At 41.2% G+C, this 17,429-nt stretch overlaps 1 protein-coding gene across 3 annotated transcripts; it reads left to right on the forward strand.

Annotated features, from left to right (window-relative positions):
• The first annotated feature begins 220 nt into the window (after window positions 1-220).
• trip10a (thyroid hormone receptor interactor 10a) lies at window positions 221-16,930 on the forward strand. 3 transcript variants are annotated; one of them, XM_023279599.3, is made up of 15 exons: window positions 221-528; window positions 5,700-5,815; window positions 6,410-6,466; window positions 6,865-7,012; window positions 7,796-7,858; window positions 8,261-8,365; window positions 8,483-8,611; window positions 9,081-9,227; window positions 9,359-9,547; window positions 11,945-12,109; window positions 13,369-13,478; window positions 13,720-13,852; window positions 14,103-14,191; window positions 14,277-14,410; window positions 15,997-16,930. In XM_023279599.3, exons 1-15 carry the CDS (start codon window positions 505-507, stop codon window positions 16,146-16,148), a joined length of 1,761 nt encoding a protein of 586 aa, XP_023135367.1. In that variant the 5' UTR covers window positions 221-504; the 3' UTR covers window positions 16,149-16,930. The 3 variants fall into 3 exon arrangements, with proteins under 3 accessions (XP_023135367.1, XP_023135368.1, XP_023135369.1); XM_023279600.3 differs by lacking the exon at window positions 11,945-12,109 and adding an exon at window positions 12,774-12,797; XM_023279601.3 differs by lacking the exon at window positions 11,945-12,109 and having other exon boundaries at window positions 222-528.
• The last annotated feature ends 499 nt before the right edge of the window (window positions 16,931-17,429 follow it).

Genomic DNA, 17,429 nt, shown 5'->3' on the forward strand with positions numbered 1-17,429 from the left:
GAACTCCAGGATATAACTCGTGCGTAAATCTGTTGCTCCGCCAGGGCGCATAACATCTCTGGCAAAAAATGTTCGGGGATACTTTTTTTCAGTCAGGGAGATAGCTATTCATAAACCAGGACAGAAAAGAGCAAAACAAACACTTAAATTCAACCCCAAGATGAAGCACAGCCCCTCTGGTTAGGCTCGTGTGTAGTTCGGCGCGCTGTCCCTTTAAGATTTAGGATTTGGGAGTGACGCGGATACGAAAGCTAGTTAGTCCTTGTTTCCTTCGCTATGAAAAATATTTGGACAAACCGGACTAACGACTGCCATCCCAAGTTAATTACTTAATTATGATGCTGATTCACAGTATTTGTTGAAGAAGCAAAAAGCGCAGCACGTCGTGGTTGGCGACTTATTTATCACGTCGGGATTATTCTCGCCAGGGCCGAGCTGCTGGGATAACTTTGGAGAAGTTCTTTGTATTCGGGATAGTCACACAGCTTGGCCGACAAGCTGAACATGGATTGGGGAACAGAGCTTTGGGTGAGTCCCTCATCTGGCTCGCTTGTAAAATCCTAAAAAAATAAAAATGAAAATTCAGCATGGCAATGGTGCGCGCTGGGAAAGCGGCTCCTCCAGTGAGGAATAATAAGTGTCTGGAGAAGCGGTGAAACGCTGCCTCCAACTACCCGCTTGTGTTTGCAGAACGGTGCATTCACGAACACTGTGCCATTTTCGGAACGTTTTCTTTTAGTTTCAGCTGAAACAAAGAGTGAACCCAACATGTTGCTCAGACGGAAAGTGAGGCTTAATCCTGGACGTTTGCGCGGATAAATTGGCTTCTGTTTGGATCTTTGGTGTTTACCACAACCCTTTTCTCTCCGTGTCCTTCTAATTTAAGTCACCTACTTTTTTTCTATCATGTCTGCACACAGTTGGTTAAAAACTAGTTGGACAGCAGGTTCAGATCTTATGACCTGGACAGGCTCTTAACAACAATGAAAGCTGTCCACATGCTTCAGAAAAACGCTGTCAAAATACAATTTATTCTGTGCACAGAAAGGGTTTTAACTGCAGAGGTGGATTGTACCCTGTGGGATGCTTCACTGTTTACAGTCTGACACACCTTGCTTCCATAGAGATGGGATCAGATACTGTGATTTACCTTGGCAACAACAAGCTTCTTCACTGATAAAGTGCATTATGTTTCTACTTTTGTGGCAAACTGTGTGCTGATATCAAGAGATTTCCATGCGATAGGGTGCTGTGGTCGACTGGCTGTTTACATAAATAGATTTGCAAGGATGTGTTTTCTTAGCCTCAGTTGACCTATATAGAATAGTTTGTGAAATGGCAAACTGTGAGCCCAACGTGGATGTAAAAGCAGTGACAGTTTCCAGAACCTAAACAAACCCTTTTGTCATACATGCACATTCTCATGGAACCTGTAAAAAATGGAGCATTGCAAAGATGAGGACAGGGAGGTTGTGACCTCATTACAGTGTCCCCCTAGGCCTCTTACCCCATCCCTTTTCTGTCCTACGAGCTGGTGCAACAGCCTAATTAGTTTTGCCCTACTTTGATCGATTCAGAGAAACATCCGTACCTCAGTATTAATCAGAGGCTCTGTCTCCGTATGAGTCTTTCCTGTTCCATCGCATGATGCAGTTTCACTGCTTGTAGCGGAAATTCTCTGCACAAAAGCCAGTATCCTGCAATCAGCTGTTATGATATAACAGTGATTTCATTCACAGTTTTTGTACAGTCTGTCCCTTTGGTTGCAGCCTCACCTATCTGGTTAGACAAAGCCCTGCAGACATAATTGGTTCTGTTAATGTTTCGCCCTCAGCCAAGTCAGCTCGATGGCATCTGTCTCCTGATTGTCGTTAATCCACCGGCTATTTTTAGGCACCAGTTTGCAGAGTGTAAGATCAGTGTAAGCATGAGCTGTGATAGTGAGCGCTACGAGGCCACTCCTGAGAACTGCAGTGAGGCAGGTCTGGCCAGGACAAGGCTCTAATTTTCTAAAGACAGAGTGACTCAAGGCTGAAACATCCATCCAAGCCTTGTTGGTTGGTGACTTTTAGGGTGACTCCTTTAGAAGCTATGTGGTTTTCACGTGATGCCAGTTCCTTTCTGGAAGTACTGGAAGATAAGGTGGAGAGGATGCTTTGGATGTTTGCTTTGGAGCTCCCAGATGAGACTTCATGATCACGTTTTTATTGCATTCCCCTTGCCTAAATCTGTGCAATGAAAAAATAGGTTACTGCTTTCCTTATTTGGAAGTTCTATAATTACCACAGGGCAGAATATTTACCCAACCCATCAAAAATGATGGAATGAGAGAAGGCGAAAAAGATACAAATGGTGCTACCGACATTCCAAAGGAATACATTACAATATTTCAGAAATACTGTAACTCCAAATGTCTAAACTATATAAAGGCGTGCACAAAGGGATGAAGTTGTAGTGAAATAACAGACCTACAAAGCTTTGCAGTCTTACCTCAAACATGCCATTTGCTCTTCACAGAAAAGCATTTGTAAGTTGTAAATTATCCACCATTTGTGATTTATGAAAATCAGTTCGGTTCAAATTCATTCTATGGGGACCTATAAAGATTTTGACTGTGGCTTCGGATGGTGATAAATGGAAATAATCTGACGTCCGCTGCTGTTTGACAAGACTGTGATTATACAAGCTATTTTTGACAAGGTTGGCATTTTGTGATTGAGGCATTCTTGTTTTGAATTAAGTACTCATAATGAATTTATGGAGATTAGCATATGCTACATTTTCTACCATTTGTAAAAAATATAGCTACTTGTAAGCGTTCATTCAAAGGTCATTTACTTCCAGCAATACTGCACTCCACCTGAGAACCACAATATGTGCATAACTGTTTGCTTAGACTGAGAAAGAATGCATAACCCAGTTTTTTTTCCCTATATTTTAAGTGTGAGTTTACATCATGAGCTTTAATGTGTTTGGTTTCCCTCCGTAATATGTGATAATTTAAAAGTGTGAAAATCTTTCCACCTTGTTGTCAGTTGCTGCTCAGGTCAGTTTCCCACTTTTTTTTTTTTTTTCAACAAACTGATACTGTTAATGATATTGTTCACTGATGAAATTACTTATAGGGGTGATTTTGCAGGAACAGATACACTAATGTGTAGCCTGACTACATTGTCATAATAGCAGTGTACTCTAATAGCTTCGAAATTTGGACAAGGTACAGTGTATGTCTTGTTCTTTTTGTTACAACATGCTGTAGCAGAAATGTCACATCACTCTAATGATCTTCTGGATAAAGGACACTCCCAAAAAAATCTGTTTAATAAAGTCACAGTAACTTTATTATGTTCTATTGAAGAATGCCAGGTCCACTCATTGTGTAGTGTTCCTGGCTCACACATGCTTTTGGCTGGTGGAAAAACAATGGTTAAACTTCTGGATTAAAAAAAAAAAAAGAATTGCTATTTTTATTCTAAATTCTTATCAGTTTGGCACTTGTGCTTTTCCTTTAGGGCTGCCTTAAAGCCTTATCTTGGGCACCAAGAATTCCTCAATGCAGGAAAAATCCTGTGTACCTCAAAAAGACTATTGAAGGATGGTTATCATTAAGGACAGCTGTAATGCAAAGGGATTTTATCTTTGTGCGGATGTGCTCCATTTTCTTGCATATATTTCCTGAATCAAATCATCTTTGTAAATATTAAAAATTGTGTATCATGCAGCTGAATTGTATACAGATGTGTGTAAATGTTGGGACATCTGTATTGGCACATACTCGGAGTAGGGGTCCCTTGAAAATGTTGGTCCGGGGACAAACCATCTGCCCATCATACACAGAGGCTACACACAACACATAATGCATTACAGTTTCTATCGTCCCTGTCCATCTCCACAGTTGTTGACCTTTTCTGTACACCAATGCCACACACTGATCAGCAGTCCAGAAACTGAATATGCAAATGGTAGATTTATCTATGCAAATGCATGTATCAAGAGCTGAAGGCAGAATATAACTTTCCATTTGTGCTGCCACAGCCTTACCATAATATGATGCATACACTCCTTGTTGTCTTAGAAATCTGTAAACAAAGCCTCCAAATCTTAGAAATTAATCTCAGTTACCCTGATGCAAGATTTGACCATGAATCTGTTCTAACTGCTAGTAAATGTAGCTTCAAGTTGATGACACCACACCTCTGTATTGCGTACCTTGATAATCTGGTTGTGCTGTTAATGTTTGGACACTATTATAGATAGTGCAAAAATGTGCAAATTGTACTGATAGGAAATATAGCAAAAAGTGCCAAAAATGCTGGTATTTCCAAAAAAAAGTGCAAAATTGCTGGTATTTAGAGTAAAATAGAGTATTATAAAAGACAAAATACAGTAAAATAGAGTATTACAAAAGTACAAAGATGATAGAATGGACTATTATAAAATTACTAAAAGTTGCAATGTGAAAATAGATTGATTCCTGCTGCCCTCACTTCTCTGTTCTTTTGTGTGTTTGGAGTTACTGGGTAAAGCTAAATAGTTTCGGGGTTAGAGGCAACACATCAAGTTTTTCCCAGTTATGTTTCAAAACCTAAATTAACTGTGTTTTATGGTCACTGTAGGTAATTGCAGCCTTCTGCTTTGCTGATGTGGTAGATGCAGGCCTCTACTGTTCAATTTCAAATCCTTTATAAATAAATAGTCACTTTTTAGCTTTAAGCAAGTCGCATTTGAACAAAGTAGCACACTAAAATCCTCTATTTTGTTTCTTCACTACTCTTCTCTACCATCTTAAATCAACATCTGTTGTTAACACAGTCACCTTGGGAAATTGGAAAGCTGGCCATGTTGACTATCATTACTTCTGTTGCACGATTAATGACCCTAAATTAAAACCCCAACAGTGCCTATTGGTTAGGTGTTATTGTGGCGATGGATTGCAGGCCTCAGTCCCATCTTTTAACTGTGTTCTGTAATTAGGTTAAATGTAGTCTCATTCTTTTGGGGTTTGTCTCTTTTGTTTTACCTGAAGGGCAGGAAGGGTACAGAAGAACATGGCCCAACTTGTCAGGAATCCCATTTCACAATGCCCCCACCTCAAATACTAAAGTCAGCAGAGCAAAGAAAGCTTGGGGGTGAGTTGCCTTTTGTGTAGACTGAGAGAAGATTGTCTTCAATATCATCTCTCGCTCTTCACAGACTTGTCTGAGCTTGAAGGTGTCAGAAAGCACCTTACCACATGAAACAGGAAGAGAAACAAAGTACGCCTCAGTTATACTGTACAGTGTGAAAACAGAGTCAGCAAATTCCGTTGTAAATGAAATCGATCCACATTAATAGGGAGTCTTGATAAAACTGTCACATTGTTTTAAAGATTACTATTGCAGGAGAGTACCTCAGTTTTCGTACCTGATATGTGTGACTCCTGTTGTGACCCTTGAGCTGTCGCCTTCTTCGAAAAACTTGGCTGCCCAGTGATTTAAAGTTAAGCGGACCATTGCCAAGGTTTTGCACACATGGAGAGCATTCCTGGAATCTATCATGCAGGAATAAGCCTTGATGTGTTTAGTTTATTGCCCTCCATTCAGGATTCTTCTAGCTGACCTCAAACTCAACCGGAGGAACATCCCAGTCACTACCTAGAAGTTAGCACATGTTCTACATCTTTTCTTTTCCTTATTTGTCTCTCGTGCTCTTTCCCCCAGGACCAATATGACATCATTGAAAAGCACACGCAGTCTGGCCTGGAGCTGGTGGAGAAGTATGTAAAATTTGTGAAGGAGAGAACAGAGATCGAGCAAAACTATGCCAAACAACTGAGGTAGGCCTTGTTCATGTCACTGTTTTCCCGTCCTGACTGTCTCAAATGCACGAGTGTGTTGCTCAAAGCAGCTCGCGTCAGTGTGTGCGCGTTTGTGCTCGGGTTTGCATGGGTGCATGTTAAAAGGCTGCTTATGAAATGTTGTGTTGGTCGTATGACTGCTCTGGGACAGAATCACACTTGTCTCTGAAACACTGGTCCGATTCTCCAGCTGCAGCTCGCTCGCTGTCTCCTCATAGCTCTCTTCTCTGGCTCCATCCATAGTGCTTCCTTTCCCAGTTGTTTCCCAGGTCGCAGGCCCACATCTGTTGTAGTGCTGAGCTTTGCTGGAGTGGAGAGGAAGTGGGAGCAGACTGGCACATGACAGACAGGATGTGGTCAGATGGAGAGTGAAAGGAGGAAGAACAGCTATTTAAACATGTCCACAGTGGAGTTTTGTTTTTAATCCTATTGTGTAGAAAAAAGGCCAGTGATTACATGAGAGTAGTTTTCATTTAATGAGCTTTCTTCTGCTGTCGTCCATCTGTTCAGCTGTTTCCCCTCTGTGTTAATTATCTATTTAAAAGTTGCCTGATGCACTGTCGATGCCCACAGGAACCTTTCAAAGAAATATAACCTAAAACGAAGCAGCAAAGATGAGCCAGAGTGCAGGTGAGTGGGTTTTTGTTGCAAAAAAGTGTAACTGTTCACAATTTTTGAGGTTCAAATGCTAGTTTTAGTTGCAAAGCAGCGTCAGCTAAACATGAGCTTACAGTACCAGTTTGGTTTTACTCCCTGGCCCTAATGGCATGTTAAGCACTCACTGTCAATAATATCACATTTCAAACTGCGAGGACTTACAGTTACTAGTTTCATCCATGCAGTTGTTGTTGGTGCCATTTAAACGCCCCTGGAGGGAAGCAGGAATAAGGAAGCCATGAACTTCTTATCATGACTTGACTCACTGCTGACCTCTCTTTGAGCCTGTGTGTTCATCATCTTATCAGGTGCTCCCATCGCTGTGTCCTTATTTCTCCACCCTTTTCCTTTCGCCTCCTCTTCAATGATAGGTTGTCCAGCTACCAGTCCTTTTTGGACATCGTGAACGAGATGAACGACTACGCTGGGCAGAGAGAGCTGATCGCAGAGAACTTGATGATGAACATTTGCATCGATCTCACCAAGTACCTGCAAGAGCTCAAGCAGGAGCGAAAGACGGTGAGCTTAACTGGGTTACGCTCCGTCCTGCGCTAAGTGGGTCTTTGTAGTGACCCGTATACTCCAAATAAAGTGAATTTGGCATGTTTTCACAAGTGAAACAGTGTGCTGGTTCTTTTCCTGCAATTTTGTGGACATCCTCCTAATATCCATTTACCTATAGCCTGTTAACTATGTTGTGGTGATCTTTTGGGCCAGTTTTGGTTTTATTTTCAGACTTGTTTCATTGCCTTTTTAAAAAAAAAGATGTAATCATGCCTGAAGACAGGCATGATAGACTTCTTTCTATCTGAGATGCAGTCTTCACTGGTGTACTGGTGTGTGCCTACAGCACCATGTTCAACAGAACTCTAACAGCATGCCAAACAGGATTTTTATTTGCAATATGCAGCACACACTGCTGAAGAGGAATGTAAAGGATAAGAGGGGAGGAGAAGGAGACTTAGAGGAGGAGTGGAGATATGGAGATCTCGCTACTGTGGCAGGAAAGAAGCTGTTCTTGGTGTCTCCTGAGGGAGGCGTTGGTCTGAGCGGTGGTGTGCCATTTTTCTAAGAGGAATGCTTTGGCTTTGTCCCGTTGGATTACAAAACAGTGCAGCCATGTGCAGGCCTTTGCTGAAGACGTGATGTCTCAGACAGACACATTGGTATTTGTTTTCTAGTCTGTTATGCTGTGTGGCTTTTGGATGTCGTTGTTTATTCTGTCTGCCCCTACACATGTCTCTCTCTCTCTCTGTCGTCTGACCCTCCTCTCACTCTGGCTATTTTTATGAATGTCTGCAGTATCTGATGGAGGCCAAGAAGGCCCAGCAGAGTTTGGAGAGCACCTACAAGCAGCTCGACAATGTAAGTCTAGTCATAGATAGAATTTAAAGACTGAACATCATCTGTTTGTGCAGAACTCAAAATGAAAGATATAAAAGTCTCTGTGCAAGTGAGTGTGGTCAGTCAGGTGGTAACATTTGTGTATAGTAAAAGCAGATGAACAGAGTGGAAAGCCAGCCCCTTTTAAACTGCTACTGCATCATCAGTCCCTGACCTGTTCAGTGATGATGCGAGATGTTATGCTCCCAAAGCCTGAAAACCTCCCCTGACCCTCCTTTCAGACAGCAAAAATTGCTTTGCTCAAAATAGTAGGACCTCTTCATATTTCATTCAGGCAATGGCCTCACTTCACTGGAGGAACTGAACATAGCCTTTCTTTTATTTTCTCTCTCTCTCTTTCTTTCCTTCCTGCCTCTACATCAGAGTAAAAAGCGTTTTGAGAGAGAATGGAGAGAAGCAGAGCGTGCAGCACAGTATGCAGAGAAGACGGATCAAGACATCAACGCCACAAAAGCGGACGTTGAAAAAGTAACAAGGAGGGAAAACCATATATGAAATATTTCTTAAAAAAACCTCGACATGGTATTTAGAATGATAGAAGATGAGATGGACATTGTTAACCTGATGTATTATGTGTGGTTTCAGGCCAAACAGCAGGCTCATATGAGAGCACATGTAGCAGAAGAGTGTAAGAATGACTACGCTGCACAGCTCCAGAAATACAACAAAGAACAGAATCAGTTCTATTTTAATGACATGCCACTCATTTTCAATGTAAGTCAACGACCTTTTGAAACATAATCTGCCATCAACATTTGTTTGAATCGTGTGTGGAGTTATAGCTGGTGTTAGGCTGCCGAGACTTTACTTGCATGTAAAATTGCAAACTTAAGTAACTTATTGACATTGAGAACAATTTTGCTTCATATTTAGTACTTAAGTTTCTTCCAACTGAGTAGTCAAAAGACATTTATTGATTTAAAGCCAAGATGAAATCTTCAGATAATCTATTTAACTAAACTTTAAACTTAACGTTTAGCTTTGAAGATTTCATCGCAGCTTTACATATGTTTTATAATCATAAATAACTAAACTTGTTCAGCTGTTATAAGTTATTATTTTTTTCCAAAGAAGAAATATTGCAAACACAATATTGAAACACACATTCTGGTTTGGGCAAAGCATGTGCTCGGTCTCATCTCTAATATTTGTTTGTGAGCAACTGTTGTTTTGTGTCCACTAGAAACTGCAGGATCTTGATGAGAGGCGAGTACAGAAGCTGGCGCAAGGCTACATCTTGTTCTCAGACACAGAGAAGCATGTGATGCCCATCATTGGCAAGTGCCTGGAAGGCATTACTAAAGCCGGCACTAATGTTAATGAGAAGAATGTGAGTTGTTCTCAGAAGTGCTAAATGGTTTTTAATATGCGATATGGCTGTTTGCAGCTCATTTGTTTCAGCTACACATCAGTTTGAAAATAACTCTTGATTTCTCTTATCCATAACTAAATTTAATGCAGGACTCCATGGTTGTAATAGAGCAAAACAAGTCAGGCTTTGAGCGTCCTGGAGATTTGGAGTTCGAGGACTACAGTCAGGGCATCAACCGAGCCTCCTCTGACAGTAGCCTGGGGACACCTAAAGGCCCCATGGACCTTCTGGGGAAGAACAGGAGCAAAAACTTTTGGCTTTTCAGCAAAAAGAGTAAGGTAGGACCTTTCACTCAAGCAGAGCACACTGGGCTAATTTAGCCAAATGCCATAGAACATCACACTAAATCACACAAACAGATGTGTTTTGTTTGTTTTTTTGCATTATGGAAACTGTGAAGTGAAGTGAATGAGTTAGTAAATCCATGCATTAGTGATTTTAAATTCAGTCAAATTAGTGGGTGACTTCTTGCATGGCAGAGCCTGGAAATTCCCTACATGGTGAACCCGTGGCTCCAGCTACACACGCACACACACACACACACACACACACACACACACACGCACACACACACACACACACACACACACACACACACACACACACACATACAGCAACACACACTAGCTTTTCATCTCTAAAGCTCAGTATAATAATGCATGAAGCTTTTTCATTATATTATACATGAACTCACACACATTCCCACAACTTCTAGAAATGGTCCCTTGCATGACTCTGTCCCTCGCTGTGAGTGAATAAACCTTGACCCCCCTCCACACCCTCCCTATCTCTGCAGCGTGGTTTCCAATAGGTCAACTGGCAGTCAGCATTCTGCTGTGCTTGTGCTTTCATCAGCACGGGACCCAAACAACACTGAATTTTCCTCTGCAGGCATCCACAAACACACTGCTTCCATTATACTGCCCAGAACCTGGCATTATGTGTCACATCACAATAAAATCATTGTACCAACATCAGAATGACACCAGGTTTACCAGGTCAGAAAAACTGAATCCTGTTCAACCATACGTTCATGCTTTGACTGTTAATGCTAATATTTGCACCTTAGTATCTATTTGGAGCAGAGCAGCTTCACTAAGTTGTAAATCAGGAATGTTATCTCAATGGAGCACTCTTGCTGAGGTCCAAAATTAAACTGGTGATATGAGTGGCTGACCACTAACCAGCTAATGGTTCCCCTCCTCCAGTCCCAGCTCTAAATGATCCCTTCTTTTCCACCCTGCAGTGTTTGCTTGTTCAGCACCTCTCTTCTCTCTGCATGTCTTGGTGGCTGTGCTCTGCTCTGCACTCTCCCTGTTTCTGTGTATGTGTGTGGCACAGTGCTCTGTGTCATCAGTCATGCTCTCCCAATTAGGAGTTAGCAATATGAATAGGAGGCTGACTGCATCGCTTTGACCGAGCTCTTGGTTTATGTCTGGCTCCTAAACATTCCCATTCTTAAGTGCTCTCCTGTACTTAGATCCCCATAACTCTTAAGAAAAGTAGCACCTACGCAGTAGATGTTCACATAATAACAGTGCTGTACTTTCGGCTCTCGGCATTTGCACCGGGGACCTTGTCGAAGGGTTGTTTTAGATATTCAGGATTGAGGACTAGGAGCCATCAGCCTCCTGTGTAATTTAGCTAATAGATCCCACCCCCTCCTTTCCACATAGATGTACAGCTCACACCAAGAGATTTTTACACAGTTCACTCCGGGCATGTTTTCAAGTTAACCTCTTTCTGATAGGTCACATGGGGCATTCATCAAGCCTCCAAAAATCTATATGCACAATCCCACTGTGGTAATTAAGCGAGCTATTTATAACAACTGTACTGATAGTTTATCTATATAGGTCAGACTCATACGGAATGATACTATTTAAGCCGTTAGGATTTTTTTTTGCACTGAATCCTAACGATTGAGTTAGCTAATTTCGGGTCTTATTTTCACAGTTTGGGCAATGATACCTGTCATTTATAATAATAATGAAAAAAAGCCGACCATTTTTACTGTGGACGCTCCGGAATGCTGCAACCAAACTTTACACAGCTTTGTAAACTCTGAAATTGGTGTTATCTAAAAAAAATAATAAAAAGATCTTTATTGCAAGTTGGAGTTCAGCAAACACAAGAAATCCCAAGCACTCTGTAGTTGTAAAGCTTTGTCTGCAATGATTGCAGGCAGTGAAATGTCTTCTTATATTATTTATTATCCTAAAATGTTGTTTAAAAAGTCACGTTTTTCAACTCTGATCGATAAAAATGTGGTTTAGTCTGCCGGCTTGCTGCAGGTCCTCGCTGAGGCTCACTCTGCCCAGGTGTTGGGTTGCTGTGGCACCAGTGTGGGAGCTGGGGTTGGTTGCTTGCTGTGTAGTTTTTGTGTGATTTTATTTTATTTTTTTCAATGTCTGTGTTTATGAGGGCCAAAGAGACAGTTTTGTGTTTGTGCTTTCATGCTCTTTGGGCGTGCGTGCTGGGTTCGCTCCAGTGTTGTCTTCCTGGCATTGTGGTGTGCTTTAAGGTGTTGACGGTGTCTTTTTCTTTCCCCTTGTCACCTTGTTGTTTTTGCCTTCCCAATTTCTCCATTACTCCTTCCCCCCTCCCTCTTACACCACCCTCTGCCTGCATACCTCATTCTTGGGTGCTGGTACTTTGGTCTCGCCCCACCCCAGCTCTCTTCCTCCACGCTCACTCCTTTCTCCACACCCCCTGCCCCTTCACCCGCTAACGGACCCCCTTCCCCCAAGTTTGGCCGGGACCCCCTGTCGTACTGTTTGAAGGAGATCAATAAGACAGTCAAACCCAGAATCTCTTCCTTCCGGACACTCAGGAGATCGGTGAGTCACCAGAGGAGACGGTTCGGGTGCCAGGAGACCTCCACTCATAATTCCTCACTCATCATCCTGTGTTCAGGCTTAAGAGAGAGTCACTGAATTCCTCAGGATTTGCATTTTTAAAGCAAACATGAACACTCAAAACTTTGGGGTCACTTAAAAATGTCTGTATTTTCGAAAGAAAAGCTTTTTTTTCAATGAAGATAACGTTAAATTAATCAGAAATACAGTCTAGACATTGTTAATGTGGTAAATGACTTTTCCAGCTGGAAATGGCTGATTTTTAATGGAATATCTCCATAGCGGTACAGAGGAACATTTCCAGCAACCATTACTCCTGTGTTCTAATGCTACATTGTGTTAGCTAATCGGAAAGGCTAAAGGCTAATTGATAATTAGAAAACCCTTGTGCAATTATGTTAGCACATGAATAAGAGTGTGCGTTTTCTTGGAAAACATGAAATTGCCTGGGTGACCCCAAACTTTTGAACTGTAGTGTAGATATGCAGTATAAATCTTACAGTTTGTGTTTTAGATCTTTATGTATGTTAAAATATGTAATCAACTTCTTTTTGGGGTAGAAAGGAAGAAGCACCTTTAAGGTTATTATGAGATTTTTCAGTTGTTTTTTTTTTATATATACATACCGTTTCTTCTTCCCCCTTAGAAGTTTACTCCAGAGAGGACCATGGTAATATGGACAACAAAGCTGGTGTGGGAGTCTCGATGGCCACCTTTCCTTTACACAACTCATATCATTATAATTTCCCTTTTGCTATTCACTGAACATGCAGTGTGCTTCATGTTATATGTGGCAAGAAAGCTTCTCCAACTGAGACTGTATTGAAGAGGTGGCCACCTGGTGGTGGAGGAAGGGATTAATGTTTGGTATCACCTGAGGCAACTGAGCACATGATTTTGAAATGGTGCACTTTTTGGTGTCACCTCTTGCAATTAAAGCTTCATTTAATAAACTTGGTAAAAAAATGGGACTCTAAAATGTTGGGTGGTGGTTCTTGTGTTCAGCTTACTGTACATCATTTGTTTTTACATTAAATCGAAGCCTAGCGCTTATAAAAGTAGAGGATCTGAAAGTAGTATTTGTCAGTTGAACATTGTTTCCTGAACTGAACTCAAACCACAGGCTTGGTGTTCCCCCTCGGTTGTATTCTTATCTCACCATGGTGACTGTCTTCATGAAACTGTGTGTATATGTGAGAATGAGTTCAGTGCTAATCCACCCTTCCTGTGACCTCTTTCAGCCTACGGTGACAGAGGACTTCGCCCATCTCCCTCCAGAGCAGCGCAGGAAGAGGTTGCAACAGAAATTAGAGGAAATTTGCAAAGAGTTGCAAAAGGAAGTAGATCAAAGGTGTGTATGTGTGTGTGTGTGTGTGCATGTGGGCATCCTTCTGCGTGCTAATAACCATCTCTGTTGGAACTTCTCTGGCGGGAGTGTGGATATAATATTCATGCAGTGTACTTACCTCTGACATCTGTTTGTTTGAATTGTTTACTCACCCCTGAGCTCTGCAGGGAACTGGTTTCTGTTGAAAGTCACTTTCCCTCTTCTCCCCTTCCTTGTTCCTGTTTCTCTTTCTTTCTCTTTTCAGTGAAGCACTGGGAAAGATGAAAGATGTTTATGAGAAAAATCCTCAGATGGGAGACCCTGCTAGCCTGGCATCTCAAATAAACCAGACATCCCAGAATATAGAGCGGCTCAGAGCAGAGCTGAACAAATATGAGGTAATCCTGACCTCTGTTGTTTATTCATAATATGAGGCCCTCATTCATTAATTCAGTTATATTTTTACGTGGTTTTCTTCCTTGGTGTCTGCATATCCATGAGTGCATCGCAAGCAAAAACTGTTAATCACTAATTCAGCACACTTTTAATGGGGTTTAGGCTATGCAGATGAAAATGGCTGCACATTTGTATCCCTAAATGCTCATAAAACAGACACTATTGATGTTCCGTCTCCTTTTCATCTTGTAGACTTGGCTGGCCGAAGCAGGAGGTCGAGGGGACACGTTGCGCTATAAAACTCACACATTTAACAATAATGGAGCTCATGATATGCACAGGTAAGACCAAAATCTGCTGTGAAACAGAGGTGTGTTGTTAGCTCTGTACAGAAAACCTCTGTAAACCTCTGTGATTTCTTTCCAGCCCCGATGGAGCTCACTCAGATGAAAGCACTCCTGATGCCTCCCAAGCCATTTACGCTGAGTTTGATGATGACTTTGAGGACGAGGAAGTCACTGCTCCCATTGGGAAATGCACAGCCATGTACAACTTCCCAGGTATGTCACAGGCTGGTTTACTGTTGGAGAGCACATTGAAAGTTAAGGCACATAGTGGACTGACCATGTTGGCTCGTATTTGTGTGATGACATGAGATGAGTTTCTTCTAAACTTCAGCTGTCCTAGTTATCTTCCTATAAAATGGACTTGTAAAGTATTATTTACCACTGTTGTTGTATTAGTGATGTTTTTTAGCCAGGGAATCTTTGGGCCACCTTTTGGCGGAGTATTTTGGTTTTTGGTGAATAGTTGTGAGCTACTACAAAGCAGGTTATACATTGCTTAGCTTTCTTTGTGTAGTCTGCCTCACAAAACCTAAAATCTCAATCAAAGATGATGGGTATCACAGTGGTTGTCAACTTTTAATTCTTAAGCATGGCTTTCTTCTTCAAACTCTGTGCGCGCTCACGTGAAAGGGGACATTTAGCATGTCATGTGACTGTTCTTCCACATGAAATGGACCAATGATGTGGTGCTACTTCAGTCAAGAGGCACAGCATGTTTTAATGGAATATAAATATTTATTATTGTAAAAAGCTGTGTTACTGCCAAGGATTCAAGAAAGGAATTCTAGTAGGAAACTGTTAATCTGGTGTTGATAAAAGTGTTTTACTCATCATTGCAGCTGCTTGTTTGTAACGTGACAGTTGCAGATCAGTTTAACTGTGATTTTAAGGAAGTGCATTAAGGTCTGATTGTTCCATCATGAAGAATATGTGCAAATCACTTTAGCTTTAAGTCAAAATCAAAGTGTAATTCTTTTATTGACTTATTATTCTCTGTTATATATAATATATAGTGTTTCTAATCTGTGTTCTATTAGCTGCAGTAATAGCAGCATTTCAGGACAATATGCATTTTCTGCATCGCCAACTGAATGCATGTATATTTCTGTGACAATGCGGCACATACAGTGTGCAATACTGTAACTGCACAGCTTTGTTCAGTTGGATTACTAATGTACAGCGCAGCATGTTTGCAGATGCAACATAATCACTCAGCTGAGAATCTCTATTGCTTATAGAGAATCATCAGGAAACAAATTGGTTCAAGTGAGATGCTTCTTACAGCCAATTTATATCTAAAACTCTGAACCTAATCTCCTCTGAAGCAGGTTAACCGTGCAGCATAAATTGCTGTGGCGATCTAGCAGGTTTAAAGAGAGCCGCTCTTATGACACTGAAAACTTCGGCTCAACATACTTCACTGACCCACTAATGCCGCTTCGTACTGGAGCCCTCTGGAGATCAGGGTGGCTTTTAGTTAACAACTGCATGGAAAGTAGCGTATCTTTGAGTTTTTATCATTTTTGAGTGCACGTATTTTTCTCGACTCTAGTCCGTTGCTTTCTGATGAGCAAATACTTCCTGTAGCTTCTGCCAACCTCCTAATATGTCCAGGAGTGTCTATATAGCATTCAGTAGGAAGGTTAACATTAATCAAACCAATATGAGAAGGGTGATCCCAACCATTTATTGAGAGAAAGTCATGAGTCAGTGTTTTTCTTTGTTTGGACTGAGCAAGGTTTGTGCAGGAACTAACTCAGCAATGTTGGCTATCATCTAATCTAATCTTTTCCTTTCAGGTGCCAGTGAAGGCACCATCTCTATGCAGGAAGGGGAGGTGCTGGCTGTAGTAGAGGAGGACAAAGGGGATGGTTGGACCCGTGTACGTAGAAACAATGGGGATGAAGGCTACATACCTACATCATATGTCACCATCAACCTAAACAAATGATACAACACATGAGGAACAATATAAAAATAGATTAACACTTCACAAACCTGAATGCAGTTCTTCCTATTGGACCAGTCCTCAAGAAGCCACAGCAGTAATGAGCATTAGCACCTAAAAGATCCAAATAAGGCGGCACATTTGTGCAGAGAGATGGTGCTAACAGTACGTTCCACATGGATAACAGCACATTTTGGTAGTCCCAGTTATACCATATGGTTCTTTTATTTTCTATATCATGTCATAATGATGTTTTGGTTAGAAAAAGTCATGCTTACATCTTAGGCACGATTACGGTACAAGTTTGCCTCGTTCCACAGCCTATTGAGGCATTAGTTTCTGAATGTGAGAGGAAGAATTAGAGGAGGAGGAGGAAGATGAGGGCTGCTGTCATCTTTACACTGAGTTCTAACACCAGTAATTCTTAGGAGGAAGTTAACCTCACTTGTTTACCCTTTTTAGTTTAAAACTGACTCGCTCTGACCCATGGCAGTCCATTCCACGGCTGAAACTAGAATATATGACCTGTTTCAGCTCTCATTTGTCTCCAGTGTGCCACTTTCTACCTTTAATAGCACTTGAGTGTCCCCAGGGGATGAATGAGGTTTTTGGGGAGAATGCTTTTACTTTTGGTTTCCAGAAGACCAAAGCTCTCCTGCCATGGTAAAACACTCACACACGCACGCACGCACACACACACACACACACACACACACACACACACACACACACACACACACACACACACACACACACACACACACACACACACACAACCATACAAACACTTTAATGTGCAGACAATCACAGCCATATCATTTTTTAAAGTTCGTTTCACACCTTTAATGAGGCTATACAGTAGCTGTTGCAGTTACAACCTGAACATTGTACTAAAAATAATTTATTACAAATGTGTATAAATATAATGATCATGTTTGACAGAAGTTGTACTTTGTATTAAGGATGTTTTCACGATGTTCTTTTCTCCTTGCACACATAGTGGACAGTCTTTAGCCACAAAAGGGAGTAAATAATGCACACATAAAATGTGCTCCATTGTATTTATGTAATAAATAATATATATTTTAGCTATCACAATACCACTATTGTCTTATTTAGCTTTTTAACCATTTAAATAAAGATTGTTACATTGTAAGATAAAACTAAAAGGATCTAATTTTGTTGCTAATGATGTTTTATTTGGATTTACTTCACATGTTCTCGAGTTGATCCATGTCCTGTTTTTTACAGAGCCAGCAACAAGCATTACTTTTCAAGTGACTG

This window comes from Amphiprion ocellaris, chromosome 19 (genome assembly GCF_022539595.1).
Source record: "Amphiprion ocellaris isolate individual 3 ecotype Okinawa chromosome 19, ASM2253959v1, whole genome shotgun sequence".
In the NCBI taxonomy this organism is placed as follows: domain Eukaryota; kingdom Metazoa; phylum Chordata; class Actinopteri; family Pomacentridae; genus Amphiprion; species Amphiprion ocellaris.